The sequence below is a fragment of the Nicotiana attenuata genome, unplaced genomic scaffold (genome assembly GCF_001879085.1).
Source record: "Nicotiana attenuata strain UT unplaced genomic scaffold, NIATTr2, whole genome shotgun sequence".
In the NCBI taxonomy this organism is placed as follows: Eukaryota; Viridiplantae; Streptophyta; class Magnoliopsida; order Solanales; family Solanaceae; genus Nicotiana; species Nicotiana attenuata.
The window spans coordinates 274,422-297,824 of NW_017671383.1; the positions used below are offsets into that span (position 1 = coordinate 274,422).

The window sequence follows — 23,403 nt, forward strand, 5'->3', positions numbered from 1 at the left end:
AGGATGATAAAGCAGAAAACAGAGCATAAAGCATAAAATAGAGCACAAAGTAGAACAGAAGAAGAAGAGTTCGTTTAGGGCACAAAATTAGCGCTTAAAAAGTGAAAAAAAATTTAAAGAAGAATAGAAGAAGAAGAAGAACAGAAGAAGAAGATGAAGAACAGAAGAAGAAGAACAGAAAAAGAAGAAGAAGAAGAAGAAGTTGAAGAAACTTACCAGAACTGGAGAAGAAGTCGTTGGAGCAGCAATGGTCGTCGCTGGAGTTTGCTGGAGAAGAAGGCCTTGAAGAGCGTATGTTTGTTTTGTTAACAGATGGTTTGTTTGCCAATTTTTTTAAAAAAAACCCTAGCTGATGCCTTCTGCTCGCTTACGCTTGCTTTTTCTCGCTTTTTCTATCGGCTCGCTTCTCGCTTAAGCAGATAAAGCGCACACTTTTTGAATGTGAGTCGCCTTTTTAACAGAAAAGCGCTAACCCTGTGCCTCGCGTTGCTTCATCGCTTAAAGTGAGAAGCGCGCGCTTTTAATAACACTGCTCCCATCATAGCTGCTCAAACTACCTGTGCAGCTTTTCCTTACAGATTGGTGGCACAAACTTCTCCGAGAAGAGATAGAGAACTCGTGCCACGTAAGTGTTGTAGCACCGGCTGGCCTGCTCCACTCATTGGCCTCCCACCATCTGAACGTTGCCCTTGATAGCTGAAAAGTAGTAAATGAGACCCCATTAGTCTCTAGAATACCCGCTGTGCAAGAATCCTCTGACTCAGGCCCACTAAATGATGGAGGCTTGAGCCTCTCAAGCCTCTCTAGACTCTTCTGCTCCTCGTCACTCATAGGGGGACCCATTTGGTCCTGAGCAATTGCAACCGGCTGGGTTAGTAGTAACCCCGTTGGCTGAAGTCCCTACACCACCTGCTCTGGAGTACGAGCGGCGATAGTCTGTGCACTTCCCCCGGCGTAAGAAATGGCCGTGCAGCCTGAACGAAAATCGAATGAGCAAGGATAAAGCATACGGTCAATATCTAGGCCAGAGCCTCCTGAAGGCTTGGAATCACAATGGGCACAGCTGGTGTCTGAGCTAGTCTCACAGGCCCAACCACATGTGGAATCTGCTCCTGAGCTGGAGCAACTGGTGGGTCTACAGGTGCTGCTGCAATACGAGCTGCACCTCGGCATCTATCGCGTCCCCGGCCTCTCTTGGCCTTAGCTGGTGGTACTGGTGGCCGTTCGCCCAGTCCGGTAGCACGTGTCCTCTCCATCTGCGATAGAATAGAATAATAGAAGTTTAGTTTCCCTAATCAACAAATTCGCACGATAAGATTAAATAAAGTGAAGTTTTCCTAATGGTTGGGTGGCCTCTCAAAGATAAGTACGGATGTCTCCATACCGATCCGCAAGACTCTACTAAACCCGCTCATGACTCGTGAGACCTATGTAACCTTGGTTCTGATACCAACTTGTCACGACCCAAAATCCCACATGTCGTGATGGCGCCTATCATAATACTAGGCAAGACAACAATCACAAATAACCATGCATCTTTAAATTGAAAACATAATAAAATAAGCTTAATAGTGAAAACCTCATAAATAACTGATAAGAAAATATCGGGACTCAATACAAAATTTCCTAGAACCCGGGTGTCACTGAGTACATGAGCATCTGTATGACAACATATTCTGACTGCTAAAACACTATCTAGAAAGATAGAGAACAATACTAATAAACTGAAAAGAAGGAGAGTCAAGGTCTGCGGACGCCAAGACACTACCTCAATAGTCTCCGAACATATAAAGCTTCAAAGCTAGCAACCGCCGTGCCTAGAAGTACCTGGATATGCACACGAAGTACAGAGTGTAGTATGAGTACAACCGACCCAATGTACTCAATAAGTAACAAGACTAACCTTGAATTGAAAGAAGTGACGAGCTCATAAAGGTATAGTCCAAATCCAGATTACAACAGTACAAATATGACAGGAAATATGACATTAAAATCCTAGAGAAACTCATAATCAGATGGTACACAGTACGGGAATGTAGACATGCTTTCAAGTTTAACAGTTTAAGCTCAACACATATGAAATATGCCAAGTATGGCTGATATGAGAAATGTTAATCTCTATATCTGTGTCAAATGTACATGTCACAGGTAATGCATCACAATGATAACCTTCCATACTCCCACTCTCAGAGTACTCAATCTGATTGCCTCAACTTTTACTCATCACTCTCAGTCACTTAGCATTGTACGGTACCTACGTTCACTACTAGTATGTCAGACTCCGGAGGGGCGGATCCTGCCTAAGCGCTAATAAACCTGCTGCGGCGTGCAGCCCGATCCCATCATGAATCAATAATAGTTGCTGCGGCGTGCAACCCGATCCCATCATGAATCAATAAAAATTACTGTGGCGCGAAACCCAATCCCATCAATATCACTCACAATCAGGCCCTCAACCTCACTCAGTCATCAATCTCTCCAGTCTTTCGGGCTCACAGTATTCATTGCCAATCAGCCCAAAGCAATGATACATGATATCATAAATAATGATAACAGAGACTGAGATATGATATGCAAATGATGAATGCGACATAGTACATAATTGCAATTTAAGCAAATAACTCAACAACAAAAGAACGACCTCTGTGGATCCCAACAGTACCGGCATATAGCCTAGACATGATCTCTAACATGAATCTTAACTCAAGTTCTCTAACACATGGAGTGAACACGAATAATAGCAAGATTAGATGACTACACAGTTCCACGGAATCAACTAAGTCACAATTACTCCAGTTCACGCCCACACGCCCGTCACCTAGCATATGCGTCACCTCAATACCAACCACGTAACACGTATATTAGGTATTAGTTCCCTCAGAACCAAGTTTTGAAGTGTTACTTACCTGAACCTCGCGAATGTCTACTCCAACAAGCCTTTGCCTCGCGAATTGGCCTCCGAACGACTCGAATCTATTCACAAACAACTCAATACGATCAACACAAGCTATAGGAATCAATTTCATATGATAAAGCTAAGTTCTTTAACAAAATCAAAAAGTCAACCCTAACCCCACATCTCGAAATTCGACAAAAATTACAAAATCCGAACACCCATCAATAACGAGTCCAACCATACCAAAATCACCCAATTCCGACCACAAATCGACACTCAAATCCCAAAGTCTTACACTCCAATCCCTAGTCCAAAATTCCCCCAAATTTCACCTTAAAAATACATAATCTAGGTGAGAAATTCAATGGTTATTCAATATTAATGAATAAAAACTATCAAAAGTGGCTTACCTATAGAAATCTAGATAAAACCCCTTCAAATATTGCCCCAATCCGAGCTCCCAAAGTCCAAAAATGAATAAAATCTCGGAACCCTTCGAAATAATATACTGCTAGTGCTTTCGCACATGCGACCCACTTAACCGCATCTGCGGTCCCGTAAGGGCGAACAGAATTTTGCTTCTGTGGTTTCATGAAGGCCCCCTGCCCTCGCTTCTGCGAACAAGGCTCCACATCTGCAGAGACGCACCAGCGACCTACTCTCCGCTTCTGCGGAAGCTGCTGCCACTCGCTTAAATCGCACATGCGCTTCTCCTTCCCGCATCTGCGATCTCGCAGGTGCGGCCAAAACCTCGCACCTGCGCATCCCCTCAGCCTAGCAAAATTCCGCATGTGCGATGCCAAACACACCTCTGCGGTCTCACACCTGCAGCCAAATCCTTCGCAGGTGCGATCTCATCAGACCTAGTGCACTTTAACAATTACTCAAGTCCAAACTCATTCCGATTTCCATCCGAATCATCCCGAGGCCCCTAGGACCCCATCCAAACATACCGACACAACCCAATACACGATACGAACTTAGTCGAGGCCCCAAATCACATCAAACAACATCAAAACATGAATCACACCCCAATTCAAGGCTAATGAAACTAATGAATTTCCAGCTTCTACAATCGATGCCGAAACCTATCAAATCAACTCTGATTGATCTCAAATTTGGCGCACAAGTCATAAATGACACAATGGACCTATTCCAACATCTCGAACCAAAATTCGAGCCTGGTAACCACAAAGTCAACTCTCGGTTAAACTTCTCAACTCTCCAAACTTTAACTTTTCTAACTTTCGCCAATTCAAGCCAAAATCGCCTATAAACCTCCAAATCAATATCCGAACATACTCCTAAGTCCAAAATCACCATACGGAGCTATCAGAACCATCAAAACTTCGTTCCGGAGTCAATTACACATAAGTCAACATCCGGTCAACTCTTTCAACCTAGAAATCCTACCTTGCGACTAAGTGTCCCAATTCAATCCGAAACATCTCCGAAACTAAACTAACCACCCCAGCAAGTCCCATAACAATAAACAAACACATAATAGGCAATAAATGGGGGAACGATGCTATAATTTTCCAAATGACCGGTCAAGTCATTACATTCCCCCCTCTTAAACTAATGTTCGTGCTCAAACGGGTCTAGAATCATACCTGGAGTCTCAAACGGGTGTCGATATCAGCACCGCATCTCCCGCTCAGTATCCCAAGTAGCCTCCTCACTAGATGACCTTACCACTGCACCTTCATTGAAGCTATATTCTTTAACCTTAACTTTCGAACCTGCCGATCCAAAATGGCCACTAACTCCACATTATAAGTCCAATCCCCATCTAACTGAACCGTGCTGAAGTCTAAACATGAGACGGATGAACACTCGATAGACTAGGTGGCAATTCAAGTTTGTAAGCTACCTCTCCAATCCTCTCAAGCACCTAAAAAGGGCCAATATACCGAGGGCTCAACTTTCCCTTCTTCCCGGACCTCATACACCCTTCATGGGTGAAAATCTGAGCAATACCTTCTCTCCCACCATGTAAGCAACATCACGAACCTTCCGATCGATGTAACTCTTCTGTTTAGACTGCCGTACGAATCCGATCCTGAATCAACTTAACTTTTTCCAAAGCATCCTGGACCAAGTCAGTACCCAAAATCCTAGCCTCACTCGGCTCAAACCAACCAACTAGAGACCAACACCGCTTCCCATACAAAGCCTCATACGGAGCTATCTGAATACTCGATTGATAGTTGTTGTTATAGGAAAAATCTGCAAGCGGTAGAAACTGATCCTTAGAACCCCTGAAATCCATGACACAAGTGCTTAGAATATCCTCCAATATCTGAATAGTGCGCTCGAACTGTCTGTCCGTCTGAGGGTGAAATGATGTACTCAACTCAACCTGTATGCCTAACTCTCGCTGCACTGCTTTCCAAAACTACGATGTAAACTGCACGCCCTGATCTGAAATAATAGACACCGGCGCATCGTGAAGGCGAACAATCTCGCGGATATAGATCTCAACCAATCATTTCGAAAAATAGGTAGTCCCAATTGGAATGAAATGCGGTGACTTAGTCAACCGGTCCACAATAACCCAAATAGCATCAAACATCTTCAAAGTCCGTGGGAGCCCAACTACGAAGTCCATGGTGATATGCTCTCATTTCCACCCCCGGATCTCGAGTCTCTGAAGCAAACCGCCTGGCCTCTGATGCTCGTACTTCACCTGCTGACAATTTAAGCACCGAGCTACAAACCCCACTATATATTTCTTCATCCTCCTCAACCAATAGTGCTGCCTCAAGTCCTGATACATCTTTGAGGCACCCGGATGAATGGAATACCACGAACTGTGGGCCTCATAAAGAATCAACTCACGTGACCCATGTACATTGGGCACACAAATCCGACCCTGCATTCGGAACACCCCATCATCCCTAATAGAACCTCCTTGGCATTACCGTGCTGAACTGTCTCCTCAAGGATGAGCAAATGGGGGTTGTCATACTGATGCTCTCTGATACGATCATATAAGGAAGACCGAGAAATCATACAAGCTAGAACCCGATTAGGCTCCGAAACATCTATCCTCACGAACTGATTGGCCAAGGCCTGAACATCTGATGCAAACGGTCTCTCACCAACAGGAATAAATGCAAGGCTACCCATACTCACCGCCTTTCTACTCAAGGCATCAGCCACCACATTGGCCTTCCCGGGATATTACAAAATGGTAATATCATAGTCCTTTAGTAGCTCCAACCATCTCCACTACCTCAAATTTAGATCCTTCTACTTGAACAAGTGCTGGAGACTCTAATGATCAGTAATATCTCAAAAGACACACCGTAGAGATAATACCTCCAAATCTTCAATGCATGAATAATGGTTGCCAACTCCAAATCATGAACATGGTAGTTCTTCTCATGAGGCTTCAACTGACGTGAATCATAAGCAATCACTCTACCCTTTTACATCAAGACACAACCAATAACAATCCGAGAAGCATCACAATACACTGTATAAGAGCCCGATGCTGAAGGCTAAACTAGAACTGGAGTTTTGGCAAGTCTGTCTTGAGCTTCTGAAATCTCTCCTTACACTCATCCGACCACCTAAATGGAGCACCCTTCTGGGTCAACCTAGTAAACGGTGCTACAATGGATGAGAAACCCTCCAAGAAGCGACATAATATCCGTCCGAGCCGAGAAAACTCCGAATCTCTGTTGCTGAAGATGATCTAGGACAACTCTGAACTACCTCAATCTTCTTCGGGTCCACCTTGATCCCCTCACTGGACACCATGTTCCCCAAGAACGCCACCAAATTGAGCCAAAACTCACACTTAGAGAACTTGGCATAAAGATTTTCCTCCTGGCTACGTGAGTGCACCAGGATATCATCAATAAATACTACAACAAACGAATCAAGATATGGATGGAATAGACTGTTCATCAGATGCATGAATGCTTCTAGGGCGTTGGTAGGAACTCTTAATGACCATAACGGTTCCTAAATGCTATCTTCAGAATACCCGAGTCCCGAATCTTCATCTAGTGATAACTAGACCTCAAATCAATCTTGGAGAACACCCTAACTCCCTAGAGCTGGTCAAATAATTCATCAATGCGCAACAAAGGATACTTGTTCTTAATTGTAAGTTTGTTCAACTTCCTGTAGTCAATGCACATACGCATAGTACTATCTTTCTTCTTCACAAACAGAACCGATTCACCCCAAGGCGATATACTAGGCCTAATGAACCCCTTATCAAGAAGCTCCTAATCTTTCAATTCCTTCAACTCTGCTGGTTCCATACGGTACGGAGTAATACAAATGGGCTGAGTGCCCAACACCAAGTCCATACCAAAATCAATATCCTTGTCGGGTGCCATGTCCGACTGGTCTGCAGGAAATACATCCGAAAAGTCTTGCACTACCAGAACAGAAACAATGGTAGGAGTATCAGCACCAACATCCCTCACAAAAGCAAAATATGAGAAACACCCCTTCCCAACCATTCGTTGGGCCTTTCATATATGAAATCACCCTACTAGGAACATAGTACGGAGAACCTCTCCACTCGATCCTAGGAAACCCCGGCTTCGCCGACGTCCCGGTCTTAGCGTGACAATCTAGAATAGCATGACATGGGGACAACCAGTCCATACCCAAAATCACGTCGAAATCAACTATACTAAGCAATAAGAGATCAACTCTAGTCTCCAATCCCCCAATGGTCACTGCACACGACCAATAAACACGATTTACAAAAATAGAATCGCCCTCTGGTGTAGATGCATGAACATGTGAACTTAAGGACTCTTTGGTCATATCCAGATAACGAGCAAAATATGATGATACATACGAATAAGTGGAACCAGGGTCAAATAATATACAAGCATCCTTATGACATACTGAGACAATACCTGTGATCATTGCGTCTGAAGCAACAGCCTCTGGCCTGAGAGGGAAAGCACAACATCGAGCCTAACCGCCACCTGATCGGCCTCCCTCTCTAGGGCTACCTCTAGCTACTTGAGCCCCACCCCCAGCTGGCTAAGTGGGTGGTGAAGTAACTGGTGCAGAAGTCGTAGCCTGACTCCTCTACCGAACTGGACCTCCCAAAAGTCGGGGACAATGCCTCTTCACATAACCAAACTCTCCACTCTCAAAGCAACCCCGCTCTAACAATGGCGACAGGTACTGAAGTGGACCCCGAGAACCAAAATAACTACTAGAAGGACCTGGAACAGATGAACCCTGAACTGATGGAGCACGAGATAAACTCTGAGTTGGGAGGGAACTGATAGATGACTGACCCAGATGGGTACTGTATGAACCATGGCTAGGTGATGCACCACGATAAATCGAACGAGCCATCTGAGCGGGCCTATAAGGACGATCCCTACTGTGGTGGGACTGCCCTCCAGAAGAAACACCACTGAAACCACCTAAACCACGAGGCCTCTTGGCCTCCCTCTCTTCACGCTTCTGACTACGGACATGCTCTAGCTACCTAGCAATATCAACCACCTCGTCGAACCTAGCACCTGATGCAATATCCCAAGTCATGACAAAATGCAGTCCATAGTTGAGGCCATCAATGACCTCCTAATCCTCTCCCTCTATGTGGGAATCGACCAGATCGCGTGACAAGCCAACTCTGAAAATATCATCTCGTACTGGGTCACGGACATACCCTCCTGGCGTAGCTGCTCAAATTGCCTATGCAGCTCCTCCTTGTAGGTCGGTGGTACAAACTTCTCCAAGAAGAGAACGGAGAACTCGTGCCACGTAAGTGGTACAACACCGGTTGGCCTGCTTCACTCATAAGGCTCCCACCATCTGAAGGCTGCCCCCGATAGTTGAAAAGTAGTAAATGAGACCCCACTAGTCTCTACAATACCCGCCGTATGAAGAATCCGCTGACACCTATCCAAGAAGTCCCGAGCATCCTCTAAATCAGCCCCATTGAATGATTAAGGCTTGAGCCTCCCAAACCTCTCTACTCTCTTCTTCTCCTCTTCATTCATTGGGGGACCCATCTGGGCCTGAGCAATTACAACCGGTTGGGCTAGTATTACCCCCGGTGTATGAAGTCCCTGCACCACATACTCTGGAGTACGGGCGACGAGAGTTTGTGCACCTCCCCCGGCCTAAGAAGTGGCTGATGTGGCCTGAACGGAAACAGCAGAGCAAGTACAGAGCATACGTTCAATATCCATGCTAGAGCCTCCTAAAAGCCTGGAATCACAATGGGCACAACTGGTGCCTGAGCTGGTCCCACCGGCTCAACCACATTTGGAATCTGCTCCTGAGTTGGAGCAACTGGTGGGTCAACAGGTGCTGCTCTAGCCTTTACCGCGTCCCCGACCTCTCGTAGCCCTAACTGGTGGTATTGGTGGTTGTCCGCCCGATCCGGTAGCACGTGTCCTCACCATCTGTGAGAGCATATAATGGCAGAAGTTTAGTTTCCGGAATTAACAAATTCGCACGACAAGATTACAAGAAAGTGAAATTTCCTAATGGTTCGGCAACTTCTCGAAGATAAGTACAGACATCTCCGTACCGATTCGCAAGACTCTACTAAACCCGTTTATGACTCGTGAGACCTATGTAACCTAGGCTCTGATACTAACTTGTCACAACCCAAAATCCCATACATCGTGATGGCTCCTATCGCAATACTAGCAAGCTGACAATCACAAATAACCACACATCTTTAAATTGAAAACATAATAAAATAAGCTTAATAGTTAAAACCTCATAAATAAATGATAAGAAAATACCGCGGCTCAATACAAAATTCCCCAAAATTCGCGTGTCACTAAGTACATGAGAATCTAAATGACAACATAGTCTGACTGCTAAAACATTGTCTAGAAAAGATAGAACATTACTAATAAACTGAAAAGAAGGAGAGTCAAGGTCTGCGGATGCCAAGGCAACTACCTCAATAGTCTCTGAATAGATAAAGCTCCAAAGCTAGCAACCGCCATGCCCAAAAGTACCTGGATCTGCACATGAAGTGCAGAGCATAGTATGAGTATATCCGACCCAATGTACTCAATAAGTAACAAGACTAACCTTGGGCTGAAAGCAGTGACGAGCTCAGAAAGGTACAGTCCAAATCCACATTACAACCATACAAATATGACATTAAAATCCTAGAGAAACTCATAATCAAATTGTACACAGTACAGGAATGTAGACATGCTTTCAAGTTTAACAATTTAAGCTCAACACATATGAAATATGCCAAGTATGACTGATATAAGAAATGTTACATCTCTATATCTACATGTCAAATGTGCATGTCACAGGTAATGCATCACAATGATAACCTCACGTAATCCCACTCTCAGAATACTTAATCTAACTGTCTCAACTCTTACTCATCACACCCAGTCACTCAACATTGTACGGTACCTGCGCTCACTGTTGGTATGTCAGACTCCGGAGGGGCGGATCCTGCCCAAGCGCTAATAAACTTGCTGCGGTGCGCAGCCCGATCCCATCATGAATCAATAATACTTGTTGCAGCGTGCATACCTCTCCCATCATGAGTCAATAATGCCCGTTGCAGCTTGCAACCCGATCCCATCATAAATTAATAAAACCTGTTGTGGTGCGCAGCCCGACCCCATTAATATCACTCACAATCAGGCCCTCGACATCACTCATTCATCAATCTATCCAGTCTCTCGGGCTCAGAATACTCATGCAAATTGGCCCAAAACAATAATACATGATATCACAATAAATGATAACAGAGACTGAGATATGATATGCAAATAATGAATGTGACTGAGTACATAGTTGCAATTTAAGCAAATAACTCAATAACAAAAGAACGACCTCTGTTGGTCCCAGTAGTACCAGCATATAGCCTAGACATGATCTCTAACATGAATCACAACTCAAGTTTTCTAACACATGGAGTGAACACAAATAATAGCAAGATTAGATGACTACATAGTTACGCGATATATATATATATATATATATATATACACGCCCGTCACCTAGCATGTGCGTCACCTCAACACCAACCACATAACATGTATTTTAGGAATTCATACCCTCTGAACCCTTAGAAATAATTTACTGCAGTTCTTTCGCACTTGCGATCCACTTAACCGCATCTACGGTCCCGCAGGCACGACAAATATTCCTCTTCTGCGGTTTCATGAAGGCACCCTGCCCTCACTTCTGCTGACAAGGCTTTGTATCTGCGGAGTCGCACCGGTGACCTCCACTCCTCTTTTGCGGAAACTGCTGCCACTCGCCCAAATTGCACCTGTGCTTCTCCTTCCCGCATCTGCGATCTCGCATGTGTGGCCAAAACCTCGCACCTTATCATCCCCTCATGCCAGCAAAATTCCGCACCGCGATGCCAAACACGCCTCTGCGGTCTCGCACCTGCAACCAAATCCTTCGTAGGTGCGATCACATCAGACCTGGTGCACTTCAGCAATTCCTCCAGTCCAAACTTATTCCGATTTCCATCCTTATCATCCCCGAGACCCCATCCAACACATCCCAAAATACGATACGAACTTAGTCTAGACCCCAAATCACATCAAACAGTGTTAAAAATATAAAATCACACCCCAATTTAAGCATAATGAAACTAATAAATTTTCAATTTCTATAATCGATGCCGAAACCTGTCAAATCAACTCCGATTGACCTTTAAATTTTGCACACAAGTCATAAATGGCACAACGGACCTATTCAAACTTTCGGAACCAAAATTCGCTCCCGGTAACCACAAAATCAACTCTCGGTCAAACTTCTCAACTCTCCAAACTTCAACTTTTCCAACTTTCGCCAATTCAAGCCAAAATCACCTACGAACCTCCAAATCAATATTCGAACACACTCCTAAGTCAAAAATTACCATACGGAGCTATCAGAACCATTAAAACTCCATTCCGGACTCAATTATACATAAGTCAACTTTCGGTCAACTCTTTCAACTTAGGTTTCCAACCTTGGGACTAAGTGTTCCAATTCACTCTGAAACATTCTCGGAACAAAATCAACCACCCCGACAAGTCTCATAACAACAAATAAATACAGAATAGGCAATTAATGGGGGAACGAGGTTCAGAACGACCTGTCGGGTCGTTACACCAACACCAGGCCTGACATAGCTTATAGTGTTAAACACTTAAGCCAATTTATGAAAGAACCTAGGGAACCTCACTTAAAAGCTGCATTCCTCTTGTTAAGATATCTGAAGGGTGATCCTACCTTAGGTATCTTCATGTCAAAAGATGAGGACAGGACAATAAGGGTATTATGTGACTCTAGTTGGGCTTCATGCCTAGATTCAAGAAGATCAATGAGTGGATATTTGGTATTACTGGGAAACAGTCCTATCAATTGGAAGTCGATGAAGCAGGAGACCATATCTTTATCCTCAGCAGAAGCTGAGTACAGATCACTCAGGAAGGTAGTAGGGGAGTTGGTTTGGTTATGCAAATTATTGGATAAGCTTAATGTGCCATATCCCAAGCCTGTTTCAGTACACTGTGATAGCCAATCAACCCTCCACATTGATAGAAATCCTGCGTGTCATGAGAGGACTAAGCATATTAAAGTTGATTGTCATTTTGTGCATGACAAACTACAAGAAGGGCTCATATCTCTGGCTCATATCTCTGCACCATGTCACTACAAATGAGTAGCTAACAGACATCCTCACCAAAGCTCTTACCAGAGTGAAACATTCTGTTGTATTAGGCAAGTTGGCAGTGTTGCCGGCACTTCCAACTTGAAGGGGGGGTGGGGCTGGGGGTATTGAGAATAAATATTTATCCTGTATTTCTTCTCTTTCTAGATTAGTCAGTATGTGCTGAGTCAGCAGTTAGTAGTTAGTTAGTGGTTAGTATTTGACAGCTGTAGTAACATTAGATTCGATATTTTACATTCTTATTGCTAGTTGTATACAAGGGGACCTACACACAATTAATCAGTTTGAGATTTCTTCTTCTCCAATTACGTGTTCTCTGCTTTCTCTTCTCTGTTCTTGCTTCTTTCTAGAAGCTTCTGACCTCCATTGTAGCTCAGTTCGAGCTAAGTTTGATAAAAATCATGTAATTGAAACAACTAAGTAAAGAATGGAAAGATGCGAGACCGGAAGGTGATTCTACACATATCTCGTACTATTTTATTTGAAACCTCCCTCAATTGTTGTTTCTTCGTAGCTATTCCATATATTTGTCCTCTTTCGTGATATGTATAGATAATTCAACAATCAGGTATCTACAGGGTTTTTATGGGCCCTCACATATTTACATAAGAAAAGAGCTTTTGCTTTCGGGATCCTACTCTAGAGTAGGCAACTATTCAGGTTACTGTTATGGACAAAGACGACATATACAGTTATTTCAAGATGCCAAAATGTTCACAAGCGACGACAAACACATTATACTAAGGTTAAAAAAAGAAGTCCAATATAGAAGCTAAGTCAGAAATTTTAGATAGGGGCATTTGCAATAAAGATCCTTTTTTTTTGCGGCTGCTAGTTAATTTCTGTCCCCAAATAGCTAGTGAGCTAAATTTATCTTCAAAATGAAAAACACATTCAACTACTTCTAAAACGGGAGATTGGTCCCAAAAAAGACTATATACAGTGCAAAATAAGAATTCCCATATATAAATATATATATATATATATATATATATATGGAAACATATATTTCTCCTCATATACATATACACAAACTCAATAATCCACCAAATTGATAGGACTGTTTTATACATTAAGGTTTGCTTTCCACTCCGGGAAACAAAGGTAATAATATAGTAACAAATACTACTAACAATATCTAGCTATAACAAGCTAGAATATTGCTATCTTATCATTTTCTTCAGTGATGCTGGAACTTCCTCACCTCCCACTATCATCATCAATTCCATTATTATGATCTCCTGAATTAATACGACTATTCCACGCAGAAGAATATCTAGGACCAAACATTCCATATGTTTGACCAATTAGAGTACCTGTTCCTCCTCCTGATTCATAATTGGCGTATCGCATTAAGTCAGCATTTGTGGCATCGAGTTCTTTTTGGAGGCGAATAACTTGCTTTTGAAGAACTGAAATTGCTCCAACACAGCCATAGACAGGATCTTTTAACCGCGCCTCGGCTTCATAAGCGAGAGAATTGACTGCATCTTCTCTCTGATGTGGTTGGATTTCATTCAGAAGCTTACTTACGTTGCTGGCACCAAATACTTTGTGTACGGTTGTGAACTTTATTGGCTCCTCTGGAGGAAAATAAGGAGCAAAAATGCAACTTGGCAAGCATTTTCTTCTCAAGAATTTGCAGGCAGCGCATGGAGGGTTTGAGTAGCTGCTGGAAGAAGACATCTTGTCTACAAAGAACACTTATCTGCTGCGTAATAAATTGAATTTGTTGTTAATTCATGCAAAGTTCAAGTTTTTTTTATATATATATATATATATACAAAATATAATACCTTTACTCTATCATTGAAATTTTATGACCAACGGTTACATTGTACGTAAAATCAATTTAATCGGTTACCACATCACTACTTTATTTCCTACATTACCATATCACACTTAATATGAAAAGTACTTATGAGTTGTTGTAGGCCAATTTACCATGATGGTGTTAAAACATACTCAAAACTTAAATTCCAACTATAAGTTACTTCCTCCATTTCAATTTATGTTAGCGTTAAACGGCATGAAGTTGAAGGGGAAAAAAAAAGATTTTTGAAACTTGCGGTCCAAGAAGGTCGTAAATATAACTATAAACTAGTACTTATCTAGTAAAATGAGAAGCTTCAAAGTTAAATCGAAATATAGAAAGAAGTTATTCTTTAGGAAAAAAGTTAAAATAAAATATCATCGCATAAATTAGGACGAAATGTTTTAATATTTCAGGTCACAATATCAGAAATAATAGTAGGTCAACTTATTAACCTAATATTGTAAGATATTTTTACACTGCCAATCAACATAACACAAATTCATTGGTATATATGTGCGGTGGCCTCTTAAAGATTAAAGCAAATGAAAAAAGCCTTTTTTTTGCCAGACATATCAAAGGGAGATATTTCAGACCTTAACATTGTTGACAAATAAATATCATGTAGGCAAGTTTTAGTTTAAATCTTGAATATGTGATTAAATGTTTAAGCAGAATCTCCATGATTCTCAATTCGCATGATCAAATGAATTCTTATGATCATGTCATTGTAAACGAGATTCAATGATCTAAGAATTATAAGATCACGGACTTTGGCTATGTATAGTATATGATTATAGGCACAACAACAACAATAATAAACCTAGTGAAATCCCACAAATTGATTTGAGGAGAATAGTATGTACGCAGACCTTACCCTTCCCTGAGAAGGTAAAGAGGTTGTTTCCGATAGACCCCGGCTCAAGAGTAATTGTGTTACAAAATGGATTTAAGTTATTACTTTGCCAATGGAAAAAATGACACAACTAAAATATTTCTGTAATGGTTCTAACATCAAACTTAACATCAATTTTCCTCTACAGGGAATCTTTTTGAAACTGTAATGAGAAACACCTAAATTGTTATTCTTCTGTTGTTTAATTTCTTCATCTTGGAGGCCTTGACTAAATTTAAAGTTTGCATATATATATATATATATGGCGCTACAAATTTTAATCAACAACATATTTATAGTTCTGAATTTCCTTCTGCTACTTAATCAAATTCAGCCTTCTTCATATTGTTGCATCTACTACTTTATATTAAATTAGAAAAATAACTTTGGAAATATTAATAAGCGCAAGGGAGATGGGATCAAACTATAATCAAGCTCAAAGGCTGACAGAAAAATGTGTAAATCTAATTTGGCTTCATGCCTAGTAATTAACTTCCAATTAAAGCCAAAGGGAAGGATAATATATGTGTATTGCCATAATTTATGAAATATAGTGAACCCAAAAATGTCAAGTCATCAGTAACGAAACAGTGAGACATGTGAACTTACTACAAAGATTTTATCCGACATTCCACCTGCAAAGTTCCGCAAAACAAGACTTTATAGATCAAACTACAAAATCTCTATAGTTTCATTTGATTGTCTTTCTAAAGATGCCATTACGCATATTTTGGAAAACGTCTAAAGAAATTGTTAACGATTATATATTATATAGATCTACATCTTAGAGTACTTTTAGGTCGATCCAGAAATTGAAAGGAAAAAAAATACCTCTTGTTCTTGGTAGCGTCAAATCTTTCAACCTTTGTCGTTTGCTTCTATATAGGAAAGGATTGTTAAAAAGGTACTATTGGATTTTTGTACAAGTTTTTGAAAGGGAAGAAAACCCTAGCAGGCAATAAACACTATGAATAAAAAGCTGAGGGAAGGAGATGATGAGAGAGAAACAAAGACAAGGCAATAAGCATTAAGTGAATGGAGATTGAACGGAAAGCAAAAAAGCAGAAAAGGACTTAACCACAATAAATAGGAGATCCAATAATTTAAACAATGGTGACTTGATTGTGTTTGTGGCCAAAGGTTTTAATTTGTCCGGCAATTTTTACATACTTTTGGTGTTTCAATAAATTACTGTCCCTTTCATAAGAAAAAGAAGAATGGATGGAACAATTTTTCACTCCAATTAATGGCCTGGTTTAGTATCTAGGCTCTGCTTTCAGTTTACACTTTAGATTTAATATGTGAAGAAAAATATAGGTGCTTGGGTTTGTGTATTCATAATTAAACACACACATACACATATAGTGCTAGACCTTTTACCATATCATCGGGTTATTAAATTGATCTATAATAGTAGACAACTTTTCATAGCAAATCTGATATGGAGACGGGAAATTTAGAGTAATAACCTGTTATAGCTGATTAAATTAAACAGGGTAAAATGATTTTACCATAACATTCATTTCTTTGGATATAATTAGGAGTAATAGTTTATGAGAACATAACAAGTACCCGCATACTATTTTCATTTTCTCCTATTTTACTGATTGCTTTTTCCACTAGATCATGCATGTCAAGATATTCTTAACCTCCAATCCCCCCCACCCCCCCCCACAAATTATTATAGGCCAAAGGCCATGAATGGACTTCTTGCAATTCCGATAGTCCGATTGATGAATACCTCTTTTGCTATGTTGTATTTTACTCAAACAGAACTCTTTACATGCTACTTGGAATGATTTTCTCATTGACACATAGCTCTGACTAAAATACTCATAAAGAAAACTCTCCATGTCTTTCCATATAAAAAGAAATATTTTTCTAATATCTGCTCGATGTTGCATTAACGCTTTATTGATAGTGGGTACTTGGTATATATACGTTTTATTAAAAGATAAAAAAGAAGGGTTAACACATGCGGAGCCAGGATTTCAACTTTATGAGTTTTAAAGTTTAGAACGACCACTTCAAGTTCTAATAACTGAGTTTTAAAATTTAAAATATGTACATATCTAACGAGTTTATTAATACAAATACATTTATGAGCAAATGTTAGTAGGTTCGGTCGAATCCATGTCCAGGCTTCTAACTCCACCTCCGAATATCAATATAATAGTATAAAAGGAAGACTCTACAATTAAAAGAATAATCAGAAAGAATCACCCAAATATAAAAGCTGCTACGGATCAATAGAAAGAAGAAAGCATTCTTGTAAAAGGTTCATCTAGCTAGAAAACTCCCAGGCCACTACCAAATACATGGATATTCCTCAAATTTAATTGATTAAAACTCCATCTTCTATTATTGAGCTCACCTAAAAACACTCATCGCCTCTATTATTGAAGTGTTACATAGAAACAGTGACTAAATCTTTATGTGCATGTGAACAATAATGTCAACACTGATTGAAAATCTTCTTGAGATGACAGATAAAATTGCATGAATAGTTCAAGTTTCTGTCCTTTTCAGTTTTTACTTCATTATTCCTTTTACCTTTCTTTTCCTTTTCTTTTCCTTGCCTGGTCTGTCCCAACATGATAGACAAATTGCATGTTATCAGTGGTTGTCAGAAAATTTTGAATTTCTGTAATAACGTCGTAGATGCAGCTGTACAACTAAGAGCACTATCAAAACGTCTTGAAACTTATGTGTGAGGCTTAGTTCTGTAACACTTACGCGGTTATACCCTGATAGGTTATATGTGTATCCCTATTATGTTTTGATGATCTAACAAACTTACTGTACAAAACCAGATAAGGAACCCGATACACTTCTTCAGGACCTTAAAAGATCAACATGTCTCCAGCTAGGACACAGTTCAACTCGTTAGAGTCAAAGGAACAACAGAGGGAAGAGGTCGCTACCAGCTCCCGAGGTAACTGTACGAAGTCAACTCTCCAGCTGGAATATTGCTGCCTGCACACGCTACAGTACATGCAGCAGTCAACTTTATGAGGAAGGCCTTTTACCTACCTTGCTTACATCATTGTAAGTGATGTCACACATGTATTATTAACATCAAGGAAGGTAAAACAAATCACTTGAACACTTAGAGAATTCACTCAAACACTCTCACGTGATTGATCATCAAGACAATTCTCAAGTGCATCAAGAACAAAGAACAACACTGCTACAGACCAGTTCCCCATATCAAGTTATTGTATGTTCTTAGTTGAGTTGTAACTTTGTAATAGTTCTTCAATTGTAATTCCTACTTAGCTTAATTAGAAGCATTGCATAGGAAACCCTTTGTAAATCATAAACCCTTGTGTTTGTGTCTTGGCTAGAGTTAGTTAAGTTGTAAAAGTCTTTGTAATAGAGTTAATTACAAAGTGGCTTGTAATAGAGTGTTTGTTACAAGTTAGTGAGGGATTAAGAGGTTAATTCCTAGGTTGCTTAATCTGAAAGTTGCTCAGCAGTGAAGTTGAAATCCTACAAGGGTAGGTCGTGATTTTTAATCCCGTTGAGCTGGAAAATTTCCACATAAAATTCCTCTTGTCATTTATTTACTGCAGTGTGCGTGTGTTCTGTTGAACCTGATAGATAACCTGGTTCTCTATAGAGTTTGGTGGACCCTTAAATTCTATCAATTGGTATCAGAGCGGGTTCTTTCTATCAGGTTAATACCTAGAAAGGATCCGCATGGCTGCTCCGCTAAACTTCGAAGAAGGCCAGTCTACTTACAGGCCACCAAGGTTCAACAGCCAATATTATAGATGGTGGAAGACTAGGATGCACGACTTCATCATGGCTGAATATTTAGAGCTTGGGATGTTATCTGTGATGGACCCTTTGTTCCTACCAAGAATCTTGGCGACCCAGCTGTAGCCATTCCCAAGACAAGGAAGGTATTCAATGATGCTGATCAAAAGGCCATAGAAAAGAATTTTCGTGCAAAGAAAATTCTTGTTTGTGGCATTGGTCCTGATGAATATAACAGGATATCAGCATGTCAATCAGCAAAAGAAATCTGGGAGGCTCTTCAGACAGCTCACGAAGGAACAACACATGCTAAGCAATCCAAGATAGGCATGCTCACAACTGAATACGAGCTCTTTAGGATGAAAGATGATGAATCCATTCAAGATATGCATACTCGGTTCACCTCTATCATTAATGAGCTTCACTCTCTTGGTGAAATTATTCCAAGAAACAAGCTTGTCAGAAAATCCTCAGTGTGCTGCCCAGTTCTTGGGAAAGCAAAGTGAACGCCATTACAGAGGCTAAGGACTTGCAGGAGCTAACCATTGATGAGCTTGTCGGGAATCCGAAAACATATGAAATAAAGAAGAAGAAGGACAGTGAAAGAAGAGAGCCCAAAAGGGAGAAGAACCCGGTCCTCAAGACAGACAACAATGGTTCAAGTGATGAGGATAGTGTTATGGCTTACTTGACATGAAGATTCCAGAAGATGGTTCGCAGGAATGGAGGCATTCTAAAAAGGGGAAGTTCTAGCAAGCCAAAAATTTATGAATTCTGTCGTAAATGTGGCAAGCCAGGACACTTCATCAAGGATTGCCCTCTCCTAAAGCAAGATCAGTACAAAAACAACTTTGACAAAGCATCCAAGAGGAACTCGATTCCTGATAAACGCTTCAAGAGGAAAAATGCCACTGACAATGTTGTAAAGCAAGCTCTTGTTGCATGGGGAGACTCCTCCAGCGAATCTGAAGAAGAAAATGATCATGGAGATAGTTCAATGATGGCAGTGGAAAGTGAAGCAACTGAGTATGATTCAATCTTTGCCTTGATGGATCAGTTTGATGATGATAAAGATGACGACGATGATGAGGTAAATTTTCTTGATGTTCAGAGAAATCTAAAATCTTATTCTCCTAAAAAACTCATATCATTGACAAATGTGTTAATTGATGCTTATCACAGTCTATAAATAATAAAGATGATTTAATTGTGGAGTTAGGAGAAGCAGAACAGACCAGAGATGACCTAGTAGTCACTGTAGTTGATTTAAAGGAAACAATTGAGAACTCGAAGAAAGATAAGGATACCTTAGATGAAAAAATTGCAAATGTAGAACATGAAAGAGATGATCTAATGTTTGTTCAGGTAGACCTAAAAGAGACCATTGAGTGTGCAAGAAAAGAAAAAGAAATCTTAGCTGAGAGAGTTGCTAACATTGAGCATGAGAGAGATGACCTATTAGTGGTGGTGGTGGACTTGAAGGAAACAATTGGGGAACTTAAGATGAAGAGTAGGCCTGAAAATTCTCAAAAGGGAAAGGAAGTTACAAGTGAGGCACACATTAAGCTTGAAAGTGAGTTAAATTCAGTGAAGTCTAGTCTGTGTGCTGAGCTTGAGAAAAATAAACAACTTCAGGAAGAACTAGGTAGAGTGAAAAGTGATCTTGAAAAATTACTCAAGTGGACCTGGTCCTCTGATGCTATTGCTGCCATGTACACCAATAATGGGGGGAAACAGGCAGGGAATTGGGTTCCAAAGGGAAAAGATTCCCTACAACCCTCATAACAAGTATGTTACTGTACTTGACAATTGGCTTTGCACTCACTGCAGTAACTGTCGATGCCCCCCTTTTCTAAAGCGAAATCGGGTTTACGATATTCGGGAAGACAACTCTATTCCCGTTTGGGAATTGGGTTTTTGGGTTTGAAGAGTCGCCACCTAATGATTAAGTGCATTAGGACACTAAGGGTTTTGAATTTTAAAACTAGAGTTCGGGTAAGGGCTAGAAATTATCTCGAGGGGAAGGTGTTAGGCACCCCTCAAGATCCACTAGTGTGGTTCCCGGCCATGCTATGTTGTTACTTTACAAATAATCAATCAAGGCTCAAATAAGGACTTGCAATTAAATTGAAACTTGTGAAAGTAAGTAGAAAGAGAGCAGAGATTTGAAAGGTCTAAATAATTCTAAAGAGAGAGCAAACAAAGACAAACAAAGGAAAAAGGATCCTAGGTTTATGATTAATATAGATCACTTCAATGCAATACCCAGCAATCACTCCTCAAAGAGGGGTCGCACGTGATATTAGCGCATTGGTCATCATCTCCATATTCTACCCTTCCCACCCCGTAAAGGTTATTTAAACGTGTGGATTGGTCACGAATGCTTATTGCATGCTATTACCCGTCCCGTTCTATAAGTCCTGGAGGGTATTTAGGACCACTATTCCTACAAGGTAAGGTCTAGGCTGAACCCTTAGGTTTAAAGGACAAAATGCTAGGCGACATACATAACAAGTAGGACTACACATAAAGGAACCATACAAAAGCAAATAAGAGGCTCACAGATCCCTCACAAGTAAACATGTAATTAGCACGTCTCAAACACATTTAAGGTCTTAAAAGAACGCGAGTTTAAAGATCAGTTTTAGCAGAAGGTTTAACCACAATTGAGTGATCCAAAGAGTGTTTGACTTGCAGAAATACAACTAAGAAAACAGTTGAGTAAGTAAAGGTGAGGGAACTGTTAAAACATCGTTTAAAAAAGGATTTAAAAATACAATAGTTTAAGTAAACAAGTATCAAAATAACGTGATCCTTGACGGAAAGGTACCAGTAATTTAAAAGCTTAATAGAGCACGAATCAAGAAATTAGTGAGAGCATATAAATACGAAACAGGTTTCCAGATAAAGAGATTTTCAGTAAAAGAATGGACTTCAGAGAGACGGATAATAGAGTTGGGAAAGTTAAAAGGTTGAGTAGTTTGAAACTAGTAAAACAAAATCAATCATCTTTATTATTATTGGGCCTAAAGCTTGCCTAGGCGATGTATGTATTGCCTTCTTGTCTTAAAAAAAGTGGTGAACATGCATATTGATTCCAGTTTTAAAGAGAAGACGTAGTCAAACAAACTTGTGTTGTTAAATTAAATAGCTAGTGAGGCGTTCAGCAATTGCAACCCTAAATAACATGATGTCTAATGCACATAAAGCTCCTAAAGCATGGTCTCTAAATGCGGTAGTAGTTTCATAACAGTTATTTGTTGATTACTAACTGATCACAAAGTGAGTATAACAATCTGAAAGTAAAGAGCCTAAAACAGGATATCTAGGTGTAAGATGCATGTCCTACGCATGGCTTCTATTGAACAAATTGGTAAGTAAAGCCCTATAGACATGTTTTCTACCCATTAATTAAACTAAGCATGCATAATCCCTCCCAATTTTACTATAACCCCAATCAGTTGTTTACAAATTATTACAAACCATGATAGCTGAATTACATAATGAAAAAAAAAATAAAATAAGAAGCTACTCTATAGGGAGCCTTCAACCAGGCCCAATCTTCCAACCTCACTTCTTTCGAGTTTCACAGCCTTAACCATGGTTCGGGTGCGGCAAAGCTCCCTAAGGGCCCAATGGGGGTCCTTGGCCAATACCAGCACCCAATCATTACAAAAATGTTTGAACAAGTGCAGTGTGGAATTACCAGCCTTGTGCATCAAAGTTCAATGGGTACTCAAAGGTGCCAAGGCAATGCTTACACGAAGGGGGGTAGAACCTAAACTCTAGGAGTAGTGAGAGTGATAGAATTTTCTTTAAAGAAATTGAGTTGAAAAGCAGTTTTTAAAAAAAGAATGATACATGTAGAGCCAGCTTTGAAAGAAAAACAATGGGACAGTTTTGACAAAACTCAGAACCAAAATACCTCATATAGTTCCGGGCAGTAAACACAAACAGGGAAAAAAGGGGAGTGGGGTAAATAATTACATGTAACAACACAGTTGCACCTAGATACCAAAGGAAAGCATTACAATTCAGGGATTCGAAAGGGATGCACACAATCAGCAGAATATTTTGGTAAACGATGAACAATTAGACCTATAAAACACAATAGGCATGAAAATCATAGAACCCTAAGCAAGAAATATCCAGAATCATAGAAGGCTTGAACCCTAATAGCAAAATTAAAGCATGGAACTCGGAAAGTAACCAGAAGATCACACCACAAGCACATAACACAAACATAAACACATAATACTCAAAAAATCAGAAGATATATGTGATTTCGAAAGGGTTCAGAAACCCTAGTTTTAAAAGAAGAACAAAACGTGAAAACTTGACAATTGAAAAGATCTAGTAGAAGAGTAGTG

General features: G+C 40.4%; 1 protein-coding gene across 3 annotated transcripts; it reads right to left on the bottom strand.

Annotated features, from left to right (window-relative positions):
- Nucleotides 1-13,555: 13,555 nt before the first annotated feature.
- Nucleotides 13,556-16,464, bottom strand: LOC109207964 (LOB domain-containing protein 25-like). 3 transcript variants are annotated; one of them, XM_019370966.1, is made up of 2 exons: nucleotides 16,103-16,464; nucleotides 13,556-14,271 (listed from the first exon to the last, which is right to left on the bottom strand). In XM_019370966.1, the coding sequence occupies exon 2, from the start codon at nucleotides 14,247-14,249 to the stop codon at nucleotides 13,764-13,766; it is 486 nt and encodes a 161-aa protein (XP_019226511.1). In that variant the 5' UTR covers nucleotides 14,250-14,271; nucleotides 16,103-16,464; the 3' UTR covers nucleotides 13,556-13,763. The 3 variants fall into 3 exon arrangements, with proteins under 3 accessions (XP_019226511.1, XP_019226510.1, XP_019226512.1); XM_019370965.1 differs by having other exon boundaries at nucleotides 13,556-14,274; nucleotides 16,103-16,463; XM_019370967.1 differs by lacking the exon at nucleotides 16,103-16,464 and adding an exon at nucleotides 15,881-16,026 and having other exon boundaries at nucleotides 13,556-14,274.
- Between the last annotated feature and the right edge of the window lie 6,939 nt (nucleotides 16,465-23,403).

Excerpts from the sequence above, each read along its gene's own strand:
- LOC109207964 (XM_019370966.1), bottom strand. The coding sequence starts at position 14,249 with ATGTCTTCTTCCAGCAGCTACTCAAACCCTCCATGCGCTGCCTGCAAA.